Source organism: Carassius gibelio, chromosome B23 (genome assembly GCF_023724105.1).
Source record: "Carassius gibelio isolate Cgi1373 ecotype wild population from Czech Republic chromosome B23, carGib1.2-hapl.c, whole genome shotgun sequence".
NCBI lineage: Eukaryota > Metazoa > Chordata > Actinopteri > Cypriniformes > Cyprinidae > Carassius > Carassius gibelio.
The window spans coordinates 7,319,653-7,338,432 of NC_068418.1; the positions used below are offsets into that span (position 1 = coordinate 7,319,653).

At 38.6% G+C, this 18,780-nt stretch overlaps 1 protein-coding gene across 1 annotated transcript; it reads left to right on the forward strand.

Moving 5' to 3' along the window:
- The first annotated feature begins 555 nt into the window (after positions 1–555).
- Positions 556–17,767, forward strand: stxbp3 (syntaxin binding protein 3). The gene is made up of 19 exons (XM_052594704.1): positions 556–675; positions 1,686–1,735; positions 2,263–2,344; positions 2,563–2,639; positions 2,724–2,796; positions 3,166–3,266; positions 3,356–3,501; positions 3,581–3,674; positions 4,096–4,220; positions 4,339–4,437; positions 4,779–4,845; positions 4,951–5,016; positions 5,148–5,228; positions 6,082–6,217; positions 8,434–8,540; positions 8,844–8,945; positions 14,393–14,478; positions 16,635–16,783; positions 16,870–17,767. The coding sequence occupies exons 1-19, from the start codon at positions 588–590 to the stop codon at positions 16,968–16,970; spliced, it is 1,830 nt and encodes a 609-aa protein (XP_052450664.1). The 5' UTR covers positions 556–587; the 3' UTR covers positions 16,971–17,767.
- The last annotated feature ends 1,013 nt before the right edge of the window (positions 17,768–18,780 follow it).

Genomic DNA, 18,780 nt, shown 5'->3' on the forward strand with positions numbered 1-18,780 from the left:
CTTGTGTTTTGGTTGAATATACATGGAGCTTTTATTTAAGGCATCCCAGATACTTTAACCTAACCGCACCTCCTCAGAAGAGCTGGCCAATAAGAGCTGGGGATGAGAAGGAGCTAGCCAATCAGAAATGAAGATGAGACATGCATCTAAACAGTGTGTGTGTGTGTGTGTGTGTGTGTGTGTGTGTGTGTGTGTGTGTGTGTGTATAATGCGTTTATACTGTCTTGTGGTTCATGCAGACGATGGTTGTTGTGAGGAGTGCATGGTGAAATAATTATTAATTTTCAGACATTTTTAATTGTAATATTGTAATTGAACTTTGATCGTAGTCCGTACCAGGGCTTTTAAACATAAAAGTAATGATGGAAATGTAGTTTTTGTAATCCAGACTTATAAAATAAACTTTTTTTAAGTGTTGCCGACCAGTGTTTTTTTTTTATTATTATTTTATTTTTAATAATTTTCAGAATCTAATAAATTAAACATTTTGAGCACGATATATGCTTGATATGCATTTATAAATCTGCACATATCTTCTTCTGGCAAAACTCTCCACACGTGCACGCGCTTTCCCTCACCCCTCCCAGATGACGGAGGCGCGCCGTAGACTTGTTTCGCCTCAACTCAAGATGGCAACTGGAGCAGATCACGGCTTGAAAAAAATTGTTTGGCAAAGTAAGTGCATTGAGTAATCAGGTGATTTTTCCACAGACCTCTTACATACATCGTTATTTATAAGAGTTCAGCTCAGTGGAAGAGCTGTCAGAAGTTTAAAGAGATGGGGTTATGCTGAGAGAGTTTCAGTCGTTTAATGAAGTTGTTTAGGCGTCGTTTTGGTGCCAGTGGAGACAAGCTGCAATATGGATTGGGTCCCGTTTTATTTTTTGCGCTATGTTTGCCTCAGTAAATTTCTCGCGTGTGTCATTGAGTCACAGTTTCCGTTAGCTGCTGTGCTAACGTTAGCCAGTCCAGTCCTGCTCCGGGGGTTTCCGTTTGTAACGGGGAAAGGGTCAGTAGCTGCAGGGTTCTGTAACCTCTCATTTTTGGAGACGTCATAATGGAACTTTAGTTCTCACGCGCGCGTGTTCCATTCTGTGAACTTTAATGACTTCCGGTCGGCAGAGTTATGGACTGGCAATCTGGCATTTATGTTCACAACACTTGATGACAACTGGCCATAACAACACACACACACACAAAGTAATTTTTCAACGTTTAAGATATGGATTCAAACGTAATTATAAGCTGATGATAATGTTGTATATGTGTCTGTTTTTTTAAAAAGTATTATAAATGGTTATATGCACTTGCACATATCTATACTCCTACTGCAGTGATTCTAGGGGGGCCTCAGCAAATTCCCAACACTGTGATATGGCTCAAATCATTTAAAATGTTTATTTTATTTATATATGACTTCCATATAACTCAGAATAGGGGACATCCACAGTTCCAGATCTACATAAAATAAAAAAATAGTATTTTACACACATGCTTATTTATAATATTTCGAAGTGGTTTTATGTATTTATTTATTTACATGTCTGTGCACTCTTCAAGCAGAACAAACTCTAAACCGAAAGTAAAGCTTCTTATAATTTTTGGGGGGGATTTTCAGTTTCCTGTTGCATCAGCAAAACTGATTCATTGGCACAACTAACAGATCCCTTTATTCGTCATCACAGGAATCAAGGACACCCTCATTGCCGACTGCAGAAAGTCAGAAGTATGGAAGGTCAGTTTGAATGTTTTCTGTGTAAATGTTGCACATCTGTGGCACTGAGGGCTGATTGGACTCCCTCTGTTTGCTAAACACAGGCTGAGAAGGTCACCGTCACCACATTCACTTTACTATATACTAATCAAACCATACTATCCCTGCTAATACTTTATGGTATTTTTTTTTTTCATTTATTTTGACAAATTCATTAGAAAGAACCGGTTCGTAAGAACTCACAAATCAGACTCCACATCTCACACTGTTACACTGTACTTACACAGCTAATTAATTTAATATTATTAATTACCAACACGTACTTATTATAGGGTTAGTGTCAGGGTTTGGTTTAGGGTTGATTGTTTGTAGTTATGCATCAATGTCCTTAAAAACATGATACTGACGTAACCATTACACTGATTGACCCTTTGGACATTTGTTATAATGAAGGCTATTTTAATCTGAAAAGAAAAGTGTAATTGAAAGCAGTAGATTATTCACATACAATACAATGACTGTTTCACATGTCAAACCTGTCCTCGCAGATCCTCATTCTGGACCAGTTCACCACGCGCCTCCTCTCCTCCTGCTGCAAAATGTCCGACCTCATGTCGGAGGGCATCACAAGTACGTTATAGTTCTGTTGTGTATCATGTGCGCCAGACAGAAATCCAGCCGTCTGCTGATTCAGTGCTTGAACTTCATTCTGTTGCGAGAGTCGGACGCTCTTCCTTTCCCTTTGTTTTCCAGAAGGGAAGCTTTCGGTTTCCTCCACATCGAGCAAAAGAATAGACATGTGCTGGACGGGGGGTTATTGTCATAACGTGTTACTCTCTCGTTCACAGTTGTGGAGGACCTGCACAAAAACAGAGAGCCAGTTCTAGAGATGAAGGCCATCTATTTCATGAGACCCACTGCTGAGGTCAGAGCTCAGCTGACACAAATAGTAATGTCACGTACTTGACTGTGCTGATCTGTGAGTGACCCGGATGCTTTATATCTGCAGTGTATCGATGCATTTATCAATGACTTCAAAACGAAACCCAAATACAAAGCTGCCTATGTCTTCTTCACCGACTGTGAGTTCACAGATACGAGTATCTCAGAATTGTGTTAGTGCTGTCAAACGATGAATCGCAGTTAATCACATCTGAAATAAAAGGTTTGATTACATAATGTGTGTGTGTGAACTGTATATAAATACACCCACATACAGTATATATTTACATGTATTTATATTCCTGTAATTTACATGAAATATATATATATTTCTAAACATATTTTTATTAAATATATACATGCATGTGTATTTATATATTTATATACAGTACATACACATATTATGTAAACGAAAGCATTTCTTTTGGATGCGATTAATCGTTTGACAGCACAGTGTTATTTTCAGCAAGAGTGATGTTTTTATTACTTTTCTATCTAAATGTCCACAGACTGTCCTGATGATCTCTTCGACAAGATGAAGAAGAACTGTGCCAAGCACATTCGGGTGTGTAAAGAGATCAACATCTCGTTTCTCCCTCTGGAAGCACAGGTGAGTGTGTCTGGAGATTCATTCGCCTGTAATGGCTGAGAGCTGTGTTGTTCATGACTGTGTGTGTGTTGTATGGGTGAGCTGTGCAGGTGTTCAGCTGTGATAACGCAGAGGCCTTCAAGAGCATCTACTCTCCGAACAGTCAGGACCGCGATCAGACGCTGGAGATGATAGCGGATCAGATCGTAACGCTCTGTGCCGCGCTGGACGAGTATCCTGGAGTCAGATTCAAGAAGTACAGTGCTCAGACTACACCTGGTGCTCGAATGGATGTTTAATCTACCTTTCTGTAATGAATTTTCTGTTCCATGTAGGGATCCGAATCTTAATTATGGAAAGAAGTTGGCTGAACTTGTGGATAATAAACTGGCACGACATTATGAGTTAGATGAGAATTCAAAGAAAAAGGTGAGCATTACAGTGTAACTGATTGATATATGGTTAGATTAGAGCTAGGGATAGATGATATGGGCTTAAACGTATATCACCATAATTTCTGGTATTTATTGAGTTAGTTATATCAATGAATGTAATTCGGGGAATCTTATGCGTTCATATACACTTGAAATTCCATGAACATTTTTGAGGATTGATGACAATCCTTTCTGAAACAGATTCATTGGAAAAGATTGAACTGATTCAGGAAAATAACTGGTGACTGTATAAGCCCAAGTTTTGTAGGAAAGCCCTGGTAGTATTGGTGAATAAGATCGCGTTCTCCCTGAAGCTTGCTCTGTAGTCTGTGAAGTTTGTAATCTTGCTCTTTATCCGATAAGGGATATTTCTGCTTGCACAAACTGCCTCATCAGTACTTTCTCTTCACATTCAGGATAAAACGCCGGCTCAGCTTCTGATCGTCGATCGTGCGCTGGACCCTGTTAGCCCTATTCTTCACGAGCTCACCTACCAGGCCATGGCTTATGATCTCATACCAATAAAGGACAACATCTATGAGTATGACACCACAACCTTATTCAGCCTAATCCCTTGATTTCTATTTACTTAAACAGGAATCCTTGCTCTTATTCTAATTCTCCTGTGTGTTTGTGTTTTTCTGTGCGTCTTCTCTCAGGTATAAGTTAAAGGATGGCTGTAAGAAAGAAGCTTTACTGAATGAAGAGGATGAATTATGGGTCAAGCTGCGTCACATGCACATTGCTGAGGTCACTGGGTGAGTTCAGTCTCCACCGTCTGACACGCGGTCACTGGGAGGAGTGAGCAGTTTGGTTTCGTTTATTTTGGGCTGTTGTAGCCTAAATGTTTGTGTGAAATACATTTAATGTTATATTTTTTCGAAAGCTGTTATTAATTAACACATTCTCATTTTTATTGTTATTTATAGTAATAAATAAATAATAATAATTCACCCTGATCCCAGACTCCTTCCTCCTCCTTGGAGCTTATTGCAGTACATTATGGGATTGCTTTAGCCAGTGTCAGACACAAAACCTATTACTGTCATAAATATACTTGTTAATGTAACCAGCACTATTGTATTTATTTATTCCAAAGGCAAATCCCCAAACTAGTGAAGGAAATCTCTGCCAGCAGAGGTGAGAGGAAACAGGCCGATGAGAAGGTACAGTGTATTTGTACTATGAATTATTCCTCCAAACAATAAGAGTAGTGTCCAGCTGCAGATTCCCTCATGTGAGTATGTCATAGATGCCCGTGTCATTGGCAGATCTCAATCGGAGGCCTATCGCAGCTCATGAAGAAGATGCCAGGCTTCCGCAAGCAGATGACTCAGGTACTCATGTCTCTCACGTGATGGCTGTGACTGTGAAGATCACATTCATACTACGTATATGTTCAGCAGCGGTGGTGGAGGCTGCCTAATACTCTCTCTTAGAGTTTAATGTTCCCATTTCTCTCCCTCAGAAAACTGTCCACTTAAGTTTAGCTGAGGATCTGATGAATCATTACCAGAAGAATGTGGAAAAACTCTGCAAAGCCGAGCAGGTAAAGCTTAATGATGCCTTGAGTGAAAGTCTAAGACTATTTTTTTTCAGCCCTGCTCCCACAAGGTTATATTCTGCACCTACCCGCTCCTGCTATATATTCACTCTTTATTCACTCGCTCTCCACTTAGAATAATTTTCTTCAACGATGCAAAAGTTCCCGATAAATTTAGATCTCGTTTCCAGAGTCTCACATTTAAATTTCCGCTGCTGAAAGAAAGATAGGCTAACAAATAAAAGTGTAGTCTGCACAAACTTGTTGTTTTATTCGTCTTGTCTGAAGTCTTGATTTTATTGACTTTGACTTTAATTTATATGAATTATCTTAAGACACAAACATTGTTTAATATTGTATGCAACACAGTGGGGTAAAAAAAAAAGTGTCAGAGAAGATGAAAATGTTAAAAATCAGAAATTGTATTTCTTATTTTTATTGTCTTGTCAGGATACAATTCGTTTAACCTTTTCAACACAATAGGAGAAAGTGTTGCAGAAAGAAAAAATGTAGGTTGTACAAAAATAGCCTATTAGCTATTTTTATCCGTCTTGTCAAAATACTAAATTCCTTTGAAGTTTTTAACACCGCAGGAAAAGTGTTGCAGTGAAAAATAAATGCGACATATTTCATTTAATATTATAGGCTAAGAAAAATATAAACAAAACAGAGTTGAACATCCTTCAAGGACAGGACACGTCGCTCTATCCTTATTCTGGTCTGTCTCTCATTGACAACTTATAATATATGTATATGTAAATATACGCAGTGCAAAAAATCTGGTTGGGTCCCGCAGGAGAGCCATGGGAATGCAGACCTCTAGTGTGTCTCACATGGTCTTTTTGTGCTTTGCTTGTAGGATCTGGCTGTGGGTGCAGATGCTGAAGGACAGAAGGTCAAGGACCCCATGAGGACGTTACTTCCTGTGCTGTTGCACCCACATGACACCACTGATAAGATCCGGGCCGTTCTTCTCTACATCTTCAGTCTGAACGGTGGGCATTATTCTGTTCTTGACATGTAGTGATTGGGAAACTGTCAAGCTTAGTACACTGCCTTTCAAATGTTTGGGATCAGTAAAATCCACAAGGCAGGATTCGAACTCGGGACACCCGAAAGCTCAACTGTGACATGTGTGACCCTGTACCACAAAACCAGTCAATTTGAAATTAAGATTTATATGTCATCTGAAGGCTGAATAAATAAGCTTTCAATTGATCTATGGTTTTTCAGGATAGTACAATATTTGGCTGAGATCCAGCTATTTGAAAATAGAAAAAGATTACAAAAGTATTGGGAAAATTGCCTTTAACCCCTTAACTGTCACTCACATTTTTGAACATTGACTTTGTAGTGCACAATCCAAACTTAAATTTGTATAATTCATGAATGAAAATATTTTGTAACATGATATTGATGTACCATTTTCATGGTAATGCAATGTCTGATTTTAAAATGGGTTTTAAAGGATGAATTTTGAGATTTTACGTTTTCAGTCGATGTATAATTTCTGATGATTTCTAAAATGTGATAGAGAAAAAGGCAACAAAGAAGTCTTTTTTTTTTAAACAAAGGTCAAACCTCCAGTTATAATTTAGATTTTTGAGGGTGCACTCTTGTCATACATTAATCGATTACTTTTCCTACATAATTTTTAACAAAAAGTATTTGTAAAATATATATTTAGGAGTCTTAGACCTTTCCAACGATATATAGTTTGTCAAGATTACATTAGATGTAATTGTAATATAGTGAAGTAAATGTAGGCGTCCCACAGGGTGGACGGGTGACAGTTAACAGGTTAAAGTTGTTCAAATTAAGTTCTCAGCATTGAGATTTTACTAATCAAAAATTTGGTTTAGATTAATTTATTGTATGAAATTTACAAAATATCTTTACTTAATATCCTAATGATTTTTGGCATAAAAGAAAAATCATGAAAATAGCTAAAATAATAGCTAAAACCACTAAAAATAGCTGGTCAGATGATCTCAGGGGACTAACAGAGGAATACTGGTTCAGTACCTTCAGATATGTTGGTGCCAACCAATTCAGAGATTTAAAAACACACACTAAAAATGTTATGTTCAATTCGGAGATGGACCGGCAATGATTTAAGAGGAGAAAAGATAGGGTTAATATGATTACACTTTCGAGTGCTGGTCAGCAATTTTGCTGCTGCATTTTGAACTGGCTGTAGACATGCCCGGGCTTTCTGGCCAACTCCCATACAGAGAGAATTACAATAGTCTAAGCATGAAAAAATAAAGGTCTTTTCAAGAGAGAAAAGGCTATGTTTTTGCTAGAAGTCTCAAATTAAAAAAAAGCAAGATTTTACCACAAAATGTAATTTCTTGGCAAATTTGAATTCTGAGTCAAAAAGTACATTTTTCACCACTGCTTTATTATGTTTAGCCACGGAGCTAAGAATATAATTGACAGTAGATTGATTGCTGACTGGGCCCCCCCAAAAAACGTAATCTCCATTTTATTTTTATAAAATTGTAAAAATTTAAAAGCTCATACCAGACCCATTGTCTTTTTGAAGTGGCAGAAAAATTTGCATATCATCGGCATAAAAATTTAATGAAACTCCATGTTTCCTAAGTATAGTTCCTAAAGGGAGAAGGTACAGTGACAACAGAAGGGGGGCAACAATAGATCCTTGAGGGACTCCACACTAGTGTAGCTGATGCTGACATACATTCACCCAATTTTACAGTGAAACTTCTATCTGCTAGATATGACTTAAACCATTTAAGAGCTATTCCAACATGGTTTTCCAGTCGAGAAACCAAAATATTATGATCAACGGTGTCGAAGGATGCACTCTGGTCCAATAACATTAAGGATCTACAAGGTCCCAAGATCAGCATTTAATAGTATATTATTTTAAACCCTTAAAAGGGTTGATTCTGTGCTATGTTTTGCCCTAAACCCAGATTGAAAAAAACTTCAAAAATGTTATTATTTTCTTAAAAATGATTGTATTTGAATAAAAACTACCTTCTCCAGAATCTTAGAAAAAACAGGCTGTTTTGAGAGTCGTCTAACATTCGTCTATTTTTATTAAATAAATATAACCTTGATGAGCAGGAGAGACTCCATTAAAAAAAACATTTAAAATATTACTCATCGCAAACTTTTGAATGGCAGTGTGTTTTCCTGCTGGGTGAGTGCAGCTGAATGTGTGTTTGTGTGTGATGAACAGGTACGACAGCAGAGAACCTGAATAAACTGATTCAGCATGTGAAAATTGAGGATGAGAAAGGGTATATTCTGAACTGGGAACATCTGGGAGTTCCCATTCTATCCACGGTGAGCCGGCGGATGCTTTCTGTCTCCTCTGGCACTCCTTCTTTTCCTACTGATATTTCATAATTCACTCATACTGGTGACTTATTATTTGGTTCTGATGCGTTTTAAATTACAGTTTTGTAGTTTGAAATGTATTTGGCATCCATACCAACATTTCCTGACACTCAATGGCATTTTCTAAACCACAGTAAAGGATAAATTTACTATTTATTTAAGAGTATCAAGTTTTGACATTTCTGATTAGATGTGTGAAATACAAATGCTGTTTAACAGGGACTTTACCTCCATCTCTCTTCATAACAGCCGAGCATGTTCTCTTTTCGTAAACAATCTCGGAGAGACCGGTCAGATGAAGAGACTTACAAAGTGTCTCGCTGGACACCTATCATTAAAGATATAATGGAGGTGAGTGACACTTAATCCTAAACGTCAGTTACCAAACTGTGTCTAAAGCACTGTTAGACAAACATGTAGCGCTCAGCAATTAATTATTTTTTTTTTCATATCTGAGTGGTTTGTTTGTTTGTTTAAAATGTAATTTATTTCTATGGTGCAAAGCTGAATTTTCAGCATTAAAAAAAAGACCTTACTGAGCCCAGAACCTTGTGAATGGTTGTGTGTGTGCGCGTGTGCTCTTGTTCTTGTGACATATCAGGACACAGCTCTGTATAATGACATGGGTATGACACAGGTATTTTTTTTTTTTTTTTTGAGAAAGTAAAACTGCACAAAGTTTCCTGTGAGGGTTAGGGTTGGTGTAGGGTTGGTGTAGGGCCATAGAATATACAGTTTGTACAGAATAAAAACCATTACGCCTATGGGATGAACACACTTTTCACAAAAACAAATGTGTAAAAGTGTATAAGTAGTTAGGGTAGTTATAAGTAGATAGGCCATACTACAGGTGCTGGTCATACAATTAGAATATCATCAAAACTTGATTTATTTCACTAATTCCATTCAAAAAGTGAAACTTATATTACGTATATTATATTCATTCTTTACACACAGACTATTATATTTATTATATTTCTTTTAATTTTGATGATTATAACTGACCACTAAGGAAAATCCCAAATTCATTATCTCAGAAAATTAGAATATAACTTAAGACCAACACAAAGAAAGGATTTTTAGTAGGGATGCACCGAAATGAAAATTTTTGGCCGAAACCGAAAACCGAAAAAGAGAAAACCAAGGCCGAAAACCAAAACCGAAACACCGAAAGAAAATATGCCAATTATTAGTACCGTTGCATTTATTGCTATGACCGTGTACTAACTTTACTAAAATTAAGACATTGCAATTGCATAAATTAATATTAAAGTTTCAAAAATAATTACAATTACATAACTTATTAAAAAAAAAAACATAAAAATCCATAATTACAAATGATGCAAATATTTATTAAGCACATTGCAACAATGCACAGTAGAAAATAAAATTCAAACTAAAAATGTATCCCACTCATGTGTATATTTAATAATAATGTACAGGCCTACTGGCCTGCAGAAAGGTTTTAAAAGGAACAGTTCTCTCATAAAAACAAAGTGCATTTAGGTGAAGTGCATTTGAAATTTTTCTCTGTAGGACTAGAAAGTGCATTACTTCTCCAGTAGGCAAGACTGTTATCACTTCTGCGGATGGGGACTTCAGACAGATAACCATCTAGCTGTTGAGCAGTTGAGCTTGTCTTCTGCCTGACATTTGAGAAATATTTGAGAGAGTGTATTTAAATAGGGCCAGGGCATAAATAAACATTTTTATCAAATTAAAGCAGAAATCTAGCAGAAAATCTAGCATAAATATGGCTACAATCTGATATTATGTATGTATATATGTTTGTGTGTGTGTGTGTGTGTATAGTAGCCTAAGAACAAAATAGCCAACCTATTATTATTATTTGAGGCACTTTCTTGCAGAATTCCACTGAACATATCAGACAACGATGGTGCATGCCACTCATCTGGTGCAGAAACGAGTCTTTTCTGCGCTCTGGTCTGTCTCCTGCGCTTGGCGCTTCTCCGTCTCCACGCGGGTTCTCCGCATCCAGCGCGGCCTGGATCATTTCTCGTGCGCGCTGCCTTATTTCTGCATCCAAGTAATTGTCTTTATAACGCGGATCAAGCACATTCGCGATGAAGTGCAGAGGATCCGAAAAGATCTCAGCGAGACGTGTGCTAACAGACTCTATAAGACTGTACTTTTCTTTGTTTTTACTTCGTGGTCCGTCTTAATCTCTTTGTTAGGAGACGTTTTAGTGCTGCGAATAAAGGAATACGAAGAATACGAGAATGTTCTCACTGGTGTTAAGTGAATGTCGCGTGGAGCTCGTGGTCTTTGCTATGCAGGTGCACGTGCAGGTCGCGGTTTCTGTTAGCGTCATCACAACATTTCGGCCGTGTTGTTTCGGTGATAAAAGTCTATCGGCCGAAAACCGAAAAGGCCATTTTCGGCCGAAAATTTTCGGTGGCCGAAATTTCGGTGCATCCCTAATTTTTAGAAATCTTGGCCAACTGAAAAGTAAGAACATGAAAAGTATGAGCATGTACAGCACTCAATACTTAGTTGTGGCTCCTTCTGCCTGAATGACTGCATCAATGCGGCGTGGGATGGAGTCGATCAGTCTGTGGCTCTGCTCAGGTGTTATGAGAGCCCAGGTTGCTCTGATAGTGGCCTTCAGCTCTTCTGCATTCTTGGGTCTGGCATATCGCATCTTCCTCTTCCCAATACCCTATAGATTTTCTGTGGGGTTAAGGTCAGGCGAGTTTGCTGGCCAGTTAAGAACAGGCATACCATGGTCCTTAAACCTTAAAGACCTAGAACATGTTTGGGGCGCCTGACACACCAGCACTTTTCTTTGTTTTTCAGACCTATTCTAGCAGTCAGCATCAAGTGCCATATACCATTGTAAACAGGAGGACTTACAGTTTAAGTTAACTAATTTTAAGTCTCTATTTTACTTTTGTTTTCTCAAAGAATGAATGAAATTACAGAATTTTAAGAAAAATGCAAGCAACGGTTGGGTGTTTTTTTACTGTGTACTCAAACAGAAACTCCTAAAGTTTGGATATTTTTCTTTAGAAAGTTGTGTCTGGGTGTTTTACACTTTCAAATAAAATTTTGTTTAGGTATAGCATCCCCCAAGCAAATTCTAGCCATTTATTACAATATTGTTATCTGCGTTTTTAAGTAATAAACAGGCCTATTTCTAAAACTAACAATAGAGATGTGTCCAAAAACATTTTAATGAGTAAAGAAAATGGAAAGAGTGTTATTTGATAACAAAACCAAACAAAACAATTTTTTTCTTCTTCTGAGAAATAAATGTTCAGTGTGAGAATGAACAATAAACACAAACTATGCAGCATAAACAGTAGTAAAAACAATTGAAAGTGACGTGACATTCAGCCAAGTATGGTGACCCATACTCAGAATTTGTGCTCTGCATTTCTCGATTGGGAGTCCGACTCTCTAACCATTAGGCCATGACTTTCCAAATTGTCTTCAACAATACACTGCAAAAACAGAGCAAATGATTCACAAACTACACAAAACGAGTGAGAAACTTTCAGAGTGCAACAGAAAAAAATGATGCAAACTTTTTGAACCAAATATTTATATAATTGTTTAATCATTTATCATATAATCATATTATAATTTATCGATCCGCTACCTGTATTCTGCGTCAGAATCGCCTAGTGAACCAATTTAGAAATCCAAGTGCTTTATCAGATATGTACCATTGTTTCATCCTTGGTTTTGATTTGTTTTATTTCAAATTTCTCAGCCGTGTTTTTTTTTGTGCTTTTTCAGAGCGTTTTCTCATGCAAATGTGTTAGTTTGTGTTCGTATCCATGCACTCGCGACAGACTTCACTTTCACTTTGTGTTCGTTCATATTTTAAAAGGAATATGTTAAGTAGTAGTTCAAGTGACTACTTATTGGTTGAATATGGTACAGTTTGAACCAATCTGTGCTCGGGGGTGGGACTACGAGTCAACAATCATTTCTGTTTGGCTCAGAGGAACGAAAGCATTGGTTTCTTCTGACGAACCAATGTTGTCAAAATGCGATGACATAATCACGTGCACTACGGCGCCTCTGAATATCCAAATTAGATACATAGGACATCTCCGAAACATGGTGAATCTCTGCTTTACATCTTAAACTTCCTGGAATACGGCTGTGTGGTACCCCAAACCATCACTGACTGTTGAAACTTAACACTGGACCTCAAGCAACGTGGATTGTGTTCCTCTCCTCTCTTCCTCCAGACACTGGGAACCTGACTTCCAAAGGAAAAGCTAAATTTACTTTCATCAGAGAACATAACTTTGGACCACTCAGCAGCAGTCCAGTACTTTTTGTCTTTAGCCGAGGCGAGATGCTTCTGTGTGTAGTGGTTCTTGAAGCACTGACTCCAGCTGCAGTCCACTCTTTGTGAATCTCTCCCACATTTTTGAATGGGTTTTGTTTCACAATCCTCTCCAGGGTGCGGTTATCCCTCTTGCTTGTACACTTTTTTCTATCACATCTTTTCCTTCCCTTCGCCTCTCTATTAATGTGCTTGGACACAGAGCTCTGTGAACAGTCAGCCTCTTTTGCAATGAACTTTTGTGTCTTGCCCTCCTTGTGCAAGGTGTCAATGGTCGTCTTTTGGACAACTGTCAAGTCAGCAGTCCTTCCCCATGATTGTGTAGCCTACAGAACTAGACTGAGAGAACATTTAAAGACCTTTGCAGGTGTTTTGAGTTAATTAGCTGAACCTTTTCACAATATTCAAATCTTTTGAGATAATGAATTTGGGATTTTTTTTTTTTTTAGTTATCTGTTATAATCATCAAAATTAAAATGAATAAACATTTGAAATGTATCAGTCTGTGTGTAATGAATTAATGTAATGTACAAGTTTCACTTTTTGAATGAAATTAGTGAAATCAACATCTTGATGATATTCTAATTAAATGACCAGCACCTGTAGACTGACTCAGGGGCGTTTATTGAGTGAAGAAGCACCAAAGTTTCGATACTGTAGCACCAACTTGTTTAAAAACCATGGGTTCTGACTAAACTATCAAATGTCATGTCTTATTTTCTTGTCCGCTATATATAGCACTGGTAAAACCATTGGGTTTAGACACTCATGTGTTGATTTGCAGGTTTTTTTTTCTTCTTTCAGTGAAAAGAAACATTCAATTGCACAAATTCGGTCAGGCAGTTCACAGCAGTCACCAAGAGAACAGTATTAATATGAGTTTCTTTTGTACACTTGCATAGCATTCGTTTTTATTCCATGAACTTCTATAATGCCCCTTATTTAACTGTAGACTGTTTTTTTTTAATGTATCTGTTTTTTTTACTGTATCTTTGTCTTCTATATGTAAATGACTTTGTATCCCTGCATAGGGCAGATCAAGTTGCTGAATACTTAAAATATATTACACGTTGGTCATATGTAAACGAGCTCATAGTTGTGATGTGATATAACTGTGAAATGATAATCCTCTCATTATTTACTCATCCTCATGTCGCACCAAATCTCTACGGCTTGCTTCTGTGAAACACAAATGAAGATATTTGAAACATGAGAGATTTCTGTCCCTCCATTGAAAATCCATTCTACCGTCTTTAAGTTTCAAACTTAAACTTGCATGAATCGAGTGGTTTAAACCAAATCTTCTGAGGAGACACGATGACTTTGAATGGATTTAAACACATATTATGTTTTAGTCATTAGTTAGAAGAGCCAATAAAGAGGAGAGTCATGTTCCATACTGATAAATCAGCTTGTCAGTTAAACCTCTCTCTCTCTCTCTCTCTGTGTGTGTGTGTGTGTGCGTGAATGGCAGGATGTGGTGGAGAACAAGCTGGAGGTCAAGGAATGGCCGTATCAGTCTGAATGTCCGTCTGTGTGGAACGGCTCGCGTGCTGTAAGGTAGGGCAGGAGAGACTGATTCACACAAATCACTCACACTTCACTAGTGTCTTGCATAACAAATTAATAACCTTAATTTCCTTTAAGAGACACCCTTAAATAAATATTGTACATTCAGTAAACAGCAGCTGTGGCATACGTTCTTGTCAGCTCATCCATCAGTTTGAACTGTAAATGCCCAATGTTTCGTCATAACTGTTGAGTGTCTCTCTCTTCATTCCTCTGGCTGTCAGGGTGGTGAGGTAAGACGAGAGCGAAGATCAGCCCTTTGGGGGTTTTCTGTGTGCACATACAGCATTAAGTTTATTTCTTCATTTTAATAACATGGGCCTACCTAAGGTTTAAAGCCTGCTCATTTCCTGCTGATGATCTCATTGCTTGATGTGATAGATCATACTGTACCGTTCAAAGGTTTGGGTCCGAAAGATTGATTTATTGGTTGATTGAAAGAAATTAATAATGTTAATCTGAGCTTTTATTCAAATTGATCAAAAATGACAGATTAATATAATATTTTTCAGATGCAGAGATTAATTGCTAAGCAGTTTTCTTTGTTCTTTTTTTATTATGGATTTTAAAAAGATTACAAATATTGGTATTCAAATATTTCTATTCGTTATAAAAATTCTGTATATATATTATATATTATTTTATATTATATATTTAATATAATATAATTAAATATATGAGCAAAAGAGACCTCTTTTATAAATGTATGATCCCAAACGTGTGAACAGGTGTGTGTGTGTGTGTGTGTGTGTGTGTGTGTGTGTGTGTGTGTGTGTCTGAAGCCCCCTGTGGTTGAGTGTGTCGTCTCATGACGGGGTCTGTCTCTCTCTCAGTAGTGTGTGTGTGTGTGTGTAGTGTGTGTGTGTGTGTGTCTGAAGCCCCCTCTGGTTGAGTGTGTCCTCTCATGACGGGGTCTGTCTCTCTCTCAGTAGTGTGTGTGTGTGTGTGTGTGTGTGTCTGAAGCCCCCTGTGGTTGAGTGTGTCCTCTCATGACGGGGTCTGTCTCTCTCTCAGTAGTGTGTGTGTGTGTGTGTGTGTGTGTGTGTGTGTGTGTGAAGTGTTGTCTGAAGCCCCCTGTGGTTGAGTGTGTCCTCTCATGACGGGGTCTGTCTCTCTCTCAGTAGTGTGTGTGTGTGTGTGTGTGTGTGTGTGTGTGTGTGTGTGTCTGAAGCCCCCTGTGGTTGAGTGTGTCCTCTCATGACGGGGTCTGTCTCTCTCTCAGTAGTGTGTGTGTGTGTGTGTGTGTGTGTGTCTGAAGCCCCCTGTGGTTGAGTGTGTCCTCTCATGACGGGGTCTGTCTCTCTCTCAGTAGTGTGTGTGTGTGTGTGTGTGTGTAGTGTGTGTGTGTGTGTGTGTCTGAAGCCCCCTCTGGTTGAGTGTGTCCTCTCATGACGGGGTCTTTCTCTCTCTCAGTAGTGTGTGTGTGTGTGTGTGTGTGTGTGTCTGAAGCCCCCTGTGGTTGAGTGTGTCCTCTCATGACGGGGTCTGTCTCTCTCTCAGTAGTGTGTGTGTGTGTGTGTGTGTGTAGTGTTGTCTGAAGCCCCCTGTGGTTGAGTGTGTCCTCTCATGACGGGGTCTGTCTCTCTCTCAGTTGTGTGTGTGTGTGTGTGTGTGTGTGTGTGTGTGTCTGAAGCCCCCTGTGGTTGAGTGTGTCCTCTCATGACGGGGTCTGTCTCTCTCTCAGTAGTGTGTGTGTGTGTGTGTGTGTGTGTGTAGTGTTGTCTGAAGCCCCCTGTGGTTGAGTGTGTCCTCTCATGACGGGGTCTGTCTCTCTCTCAGTAGTGTGTGTGTGTGTGTGTGTGTGTCTGAAGCCCCCTGTGGTTGAGTGTGTCCTCTCATGACGGGGTCTGTCTCTCTCTCAGTAGTGTGTGTGTGTGTGTGTGTGTGTGTGTCTGAAGCCCCCTGTGGTTGAGTGTGTCCTCTCATGACGGGGTCTGTCTCTCTCTCAGTAGTGTGTGTGTGTGTGTGTGTGTGTGTGTGTGTGAAGTGTTGTCTGAAGCCCCCTGTGGTTGAGTGTGTCCTCTCATGACGGGGTCTGTCTCTCTCTCAGTAGTGTGTGTGTGTGTGTGTGTGTGTGTGTGAAGTGTTGTCTGAAGCCCCCTGTGGTTGAGTGTGTCCTCTCATGACGGGGTCTGTCTCTCTCTCAGTGCGCGGCAGAAGCACAAGGGCAGTTCTCCGGATGATCTCCGGAGCGGCACGCGGCTCATCCTCTTTGTTCTGGGCGGGGTCACTTACTCAGAGATGCGCTGTGCTTATGAAGTCACGCATGCTAATAAATCCTGTGAAGTCATCATTGGTAAGAGTCCATACAAGTGCTCGTGGTTCTCTAATACGTCCTGTGGTTTGCAATGGTTTAAATAAAGTATTTTCTGTCGTCTGTAGGCTCGACGCACATCCTGACTCCACGCAGTCTGCTGGAGGACATTTATAACCTGGGCAAACAACCCATGGAAAGATTCACCATCGAGGAGGACAAACCCTGACGTCGCTCCTCTCAGGACTGAAGGGAACCAATCTCAACTGCTCTCATCACCTCATACAGCATTATTTCTCATGCACTTAAAAGATTATCACATGAAACTAACAAACCAATGGCTCTACATGAAATATTTTGAGGTCATTTCATTTCTAAAAGTTTCATTTCTCTCAGTCGTGCTCAATTTACTCTATACACACACACACACACACACATATATATATAAAACATTAACTCTTCACAACTAGCTGCAACTTTGTTGAGGTATTTAGGCTTCTTCTTTATATTGTGTTAAACAGAGCTTTATAAAATATCTAAAGTTAAAACATTATATAGTAGTATTCATCATGATTAAGGACTTGCTTGACACACAGTTAGTTTAATAACCCTTCAATTCAAAAGCTAAAAACAGATCAGCTCGTGACTAGAGCCTTACAGACTGGTGCCTTTATGAATCAGTGATGACTTTTTGTGTTTATAGCTCACACTGATGGTAGTTACTTCTAAACTCCTCCTGACTGTCAGTTTGAGATGATGTTTTAATGTTGGCCGGTTTGTTTCTGAATTAGGTTGAATTGTACATATGTATTGTTTGCTTTTGTGCTGCTCCAGAGTTTTGCTTGTATAAAACGTTTAACTCATAAATGAAAATTTAGGGATTTAACAGATTTAATATTTTATATTGAACAACTGACATAACTTTAATGACGTGGTTCAGTTCTTAATTGCTTCGTAATATTTGTGCAATGTTTATAATATGGTCTGTCTAATGTCAAATGTACTTATAAAAATATATTGTATCTATCCGTAGTTTCGTGGATTCTGTTCTACAAGTTTCTGAAGAAAATACAAGAGAGGATTTTTAGGCCGTTTCTTGACGTCCAGTGAGCTTTTTCAGGCATTTAGCTATTGAGAATTATTGCACTATTATTCTGTCGCGCTTTTTATTTAAATTGAAATAGAAGAGATAATAGAAGTATCATATGAATAGATATGTCAGAGGAGGGCGCTGGTGAGCGTCAGGTTGATGATGTGTTTTTGTTTGTAGTACAGCTTGCATCTATCATAAGCAGGGTTGCATATTTTTTTGAAGCACCCCAGGGCGCCGCCATTGTCTAGCGGACCCCCACCTGCTGTTAGCATTCCATTGACTCCCATTCATTTTGGCTTCACTTTGACAGCGAATAACTTTACATCTGAAGCATTTGTCCATTAATTATTTCTAAAGAAATAAGACACCATTACATTGTATCTTACGTTATGGTCCTGTAGAAGCAGTTTTTGTAAAAAAAAAAAAAAAAAAAATAGGCTAACGATTGCGTCATAACCAGCGACTCTCCATCGCACAGTAGAGAAATTACCTTATGGACAGGAGGAGAAGCTCACAGGCAATCTTTTATTGTCTATAAGGCAATCGGGGGACGTTGAGGCATGAAGTCAAGGGAGATAATTAATAAGAATACTTACCGAAATTTGCTCCTGTTCACGCTCGCCTTCTCTGCTAGATTCGGTGGGGGATTCAGATTTCTCTTGGCACAGCGATTAGAAGATTAGCATTTTTAAAAAGCAGTAAATGCTCATCGTAACGTCATTGGGCCATAGGAACATAGACAAAACTAACTAGGCCAAAAAAAAAAAAAAAATCCTTAATATATTATGATTTTGTCAAGAATTATAAAAAATCGTCAATAAGTTCATAATTTGTACTAAAATATTCTAGTCTGGCTATGTCTATTATGTTTCTGCAAGGTCAGCAGTCATTGAGGCTGGGTTTTGTTCAGATCCAGTCTATGGTTCAGATCAGAGCCCGTGAGCTG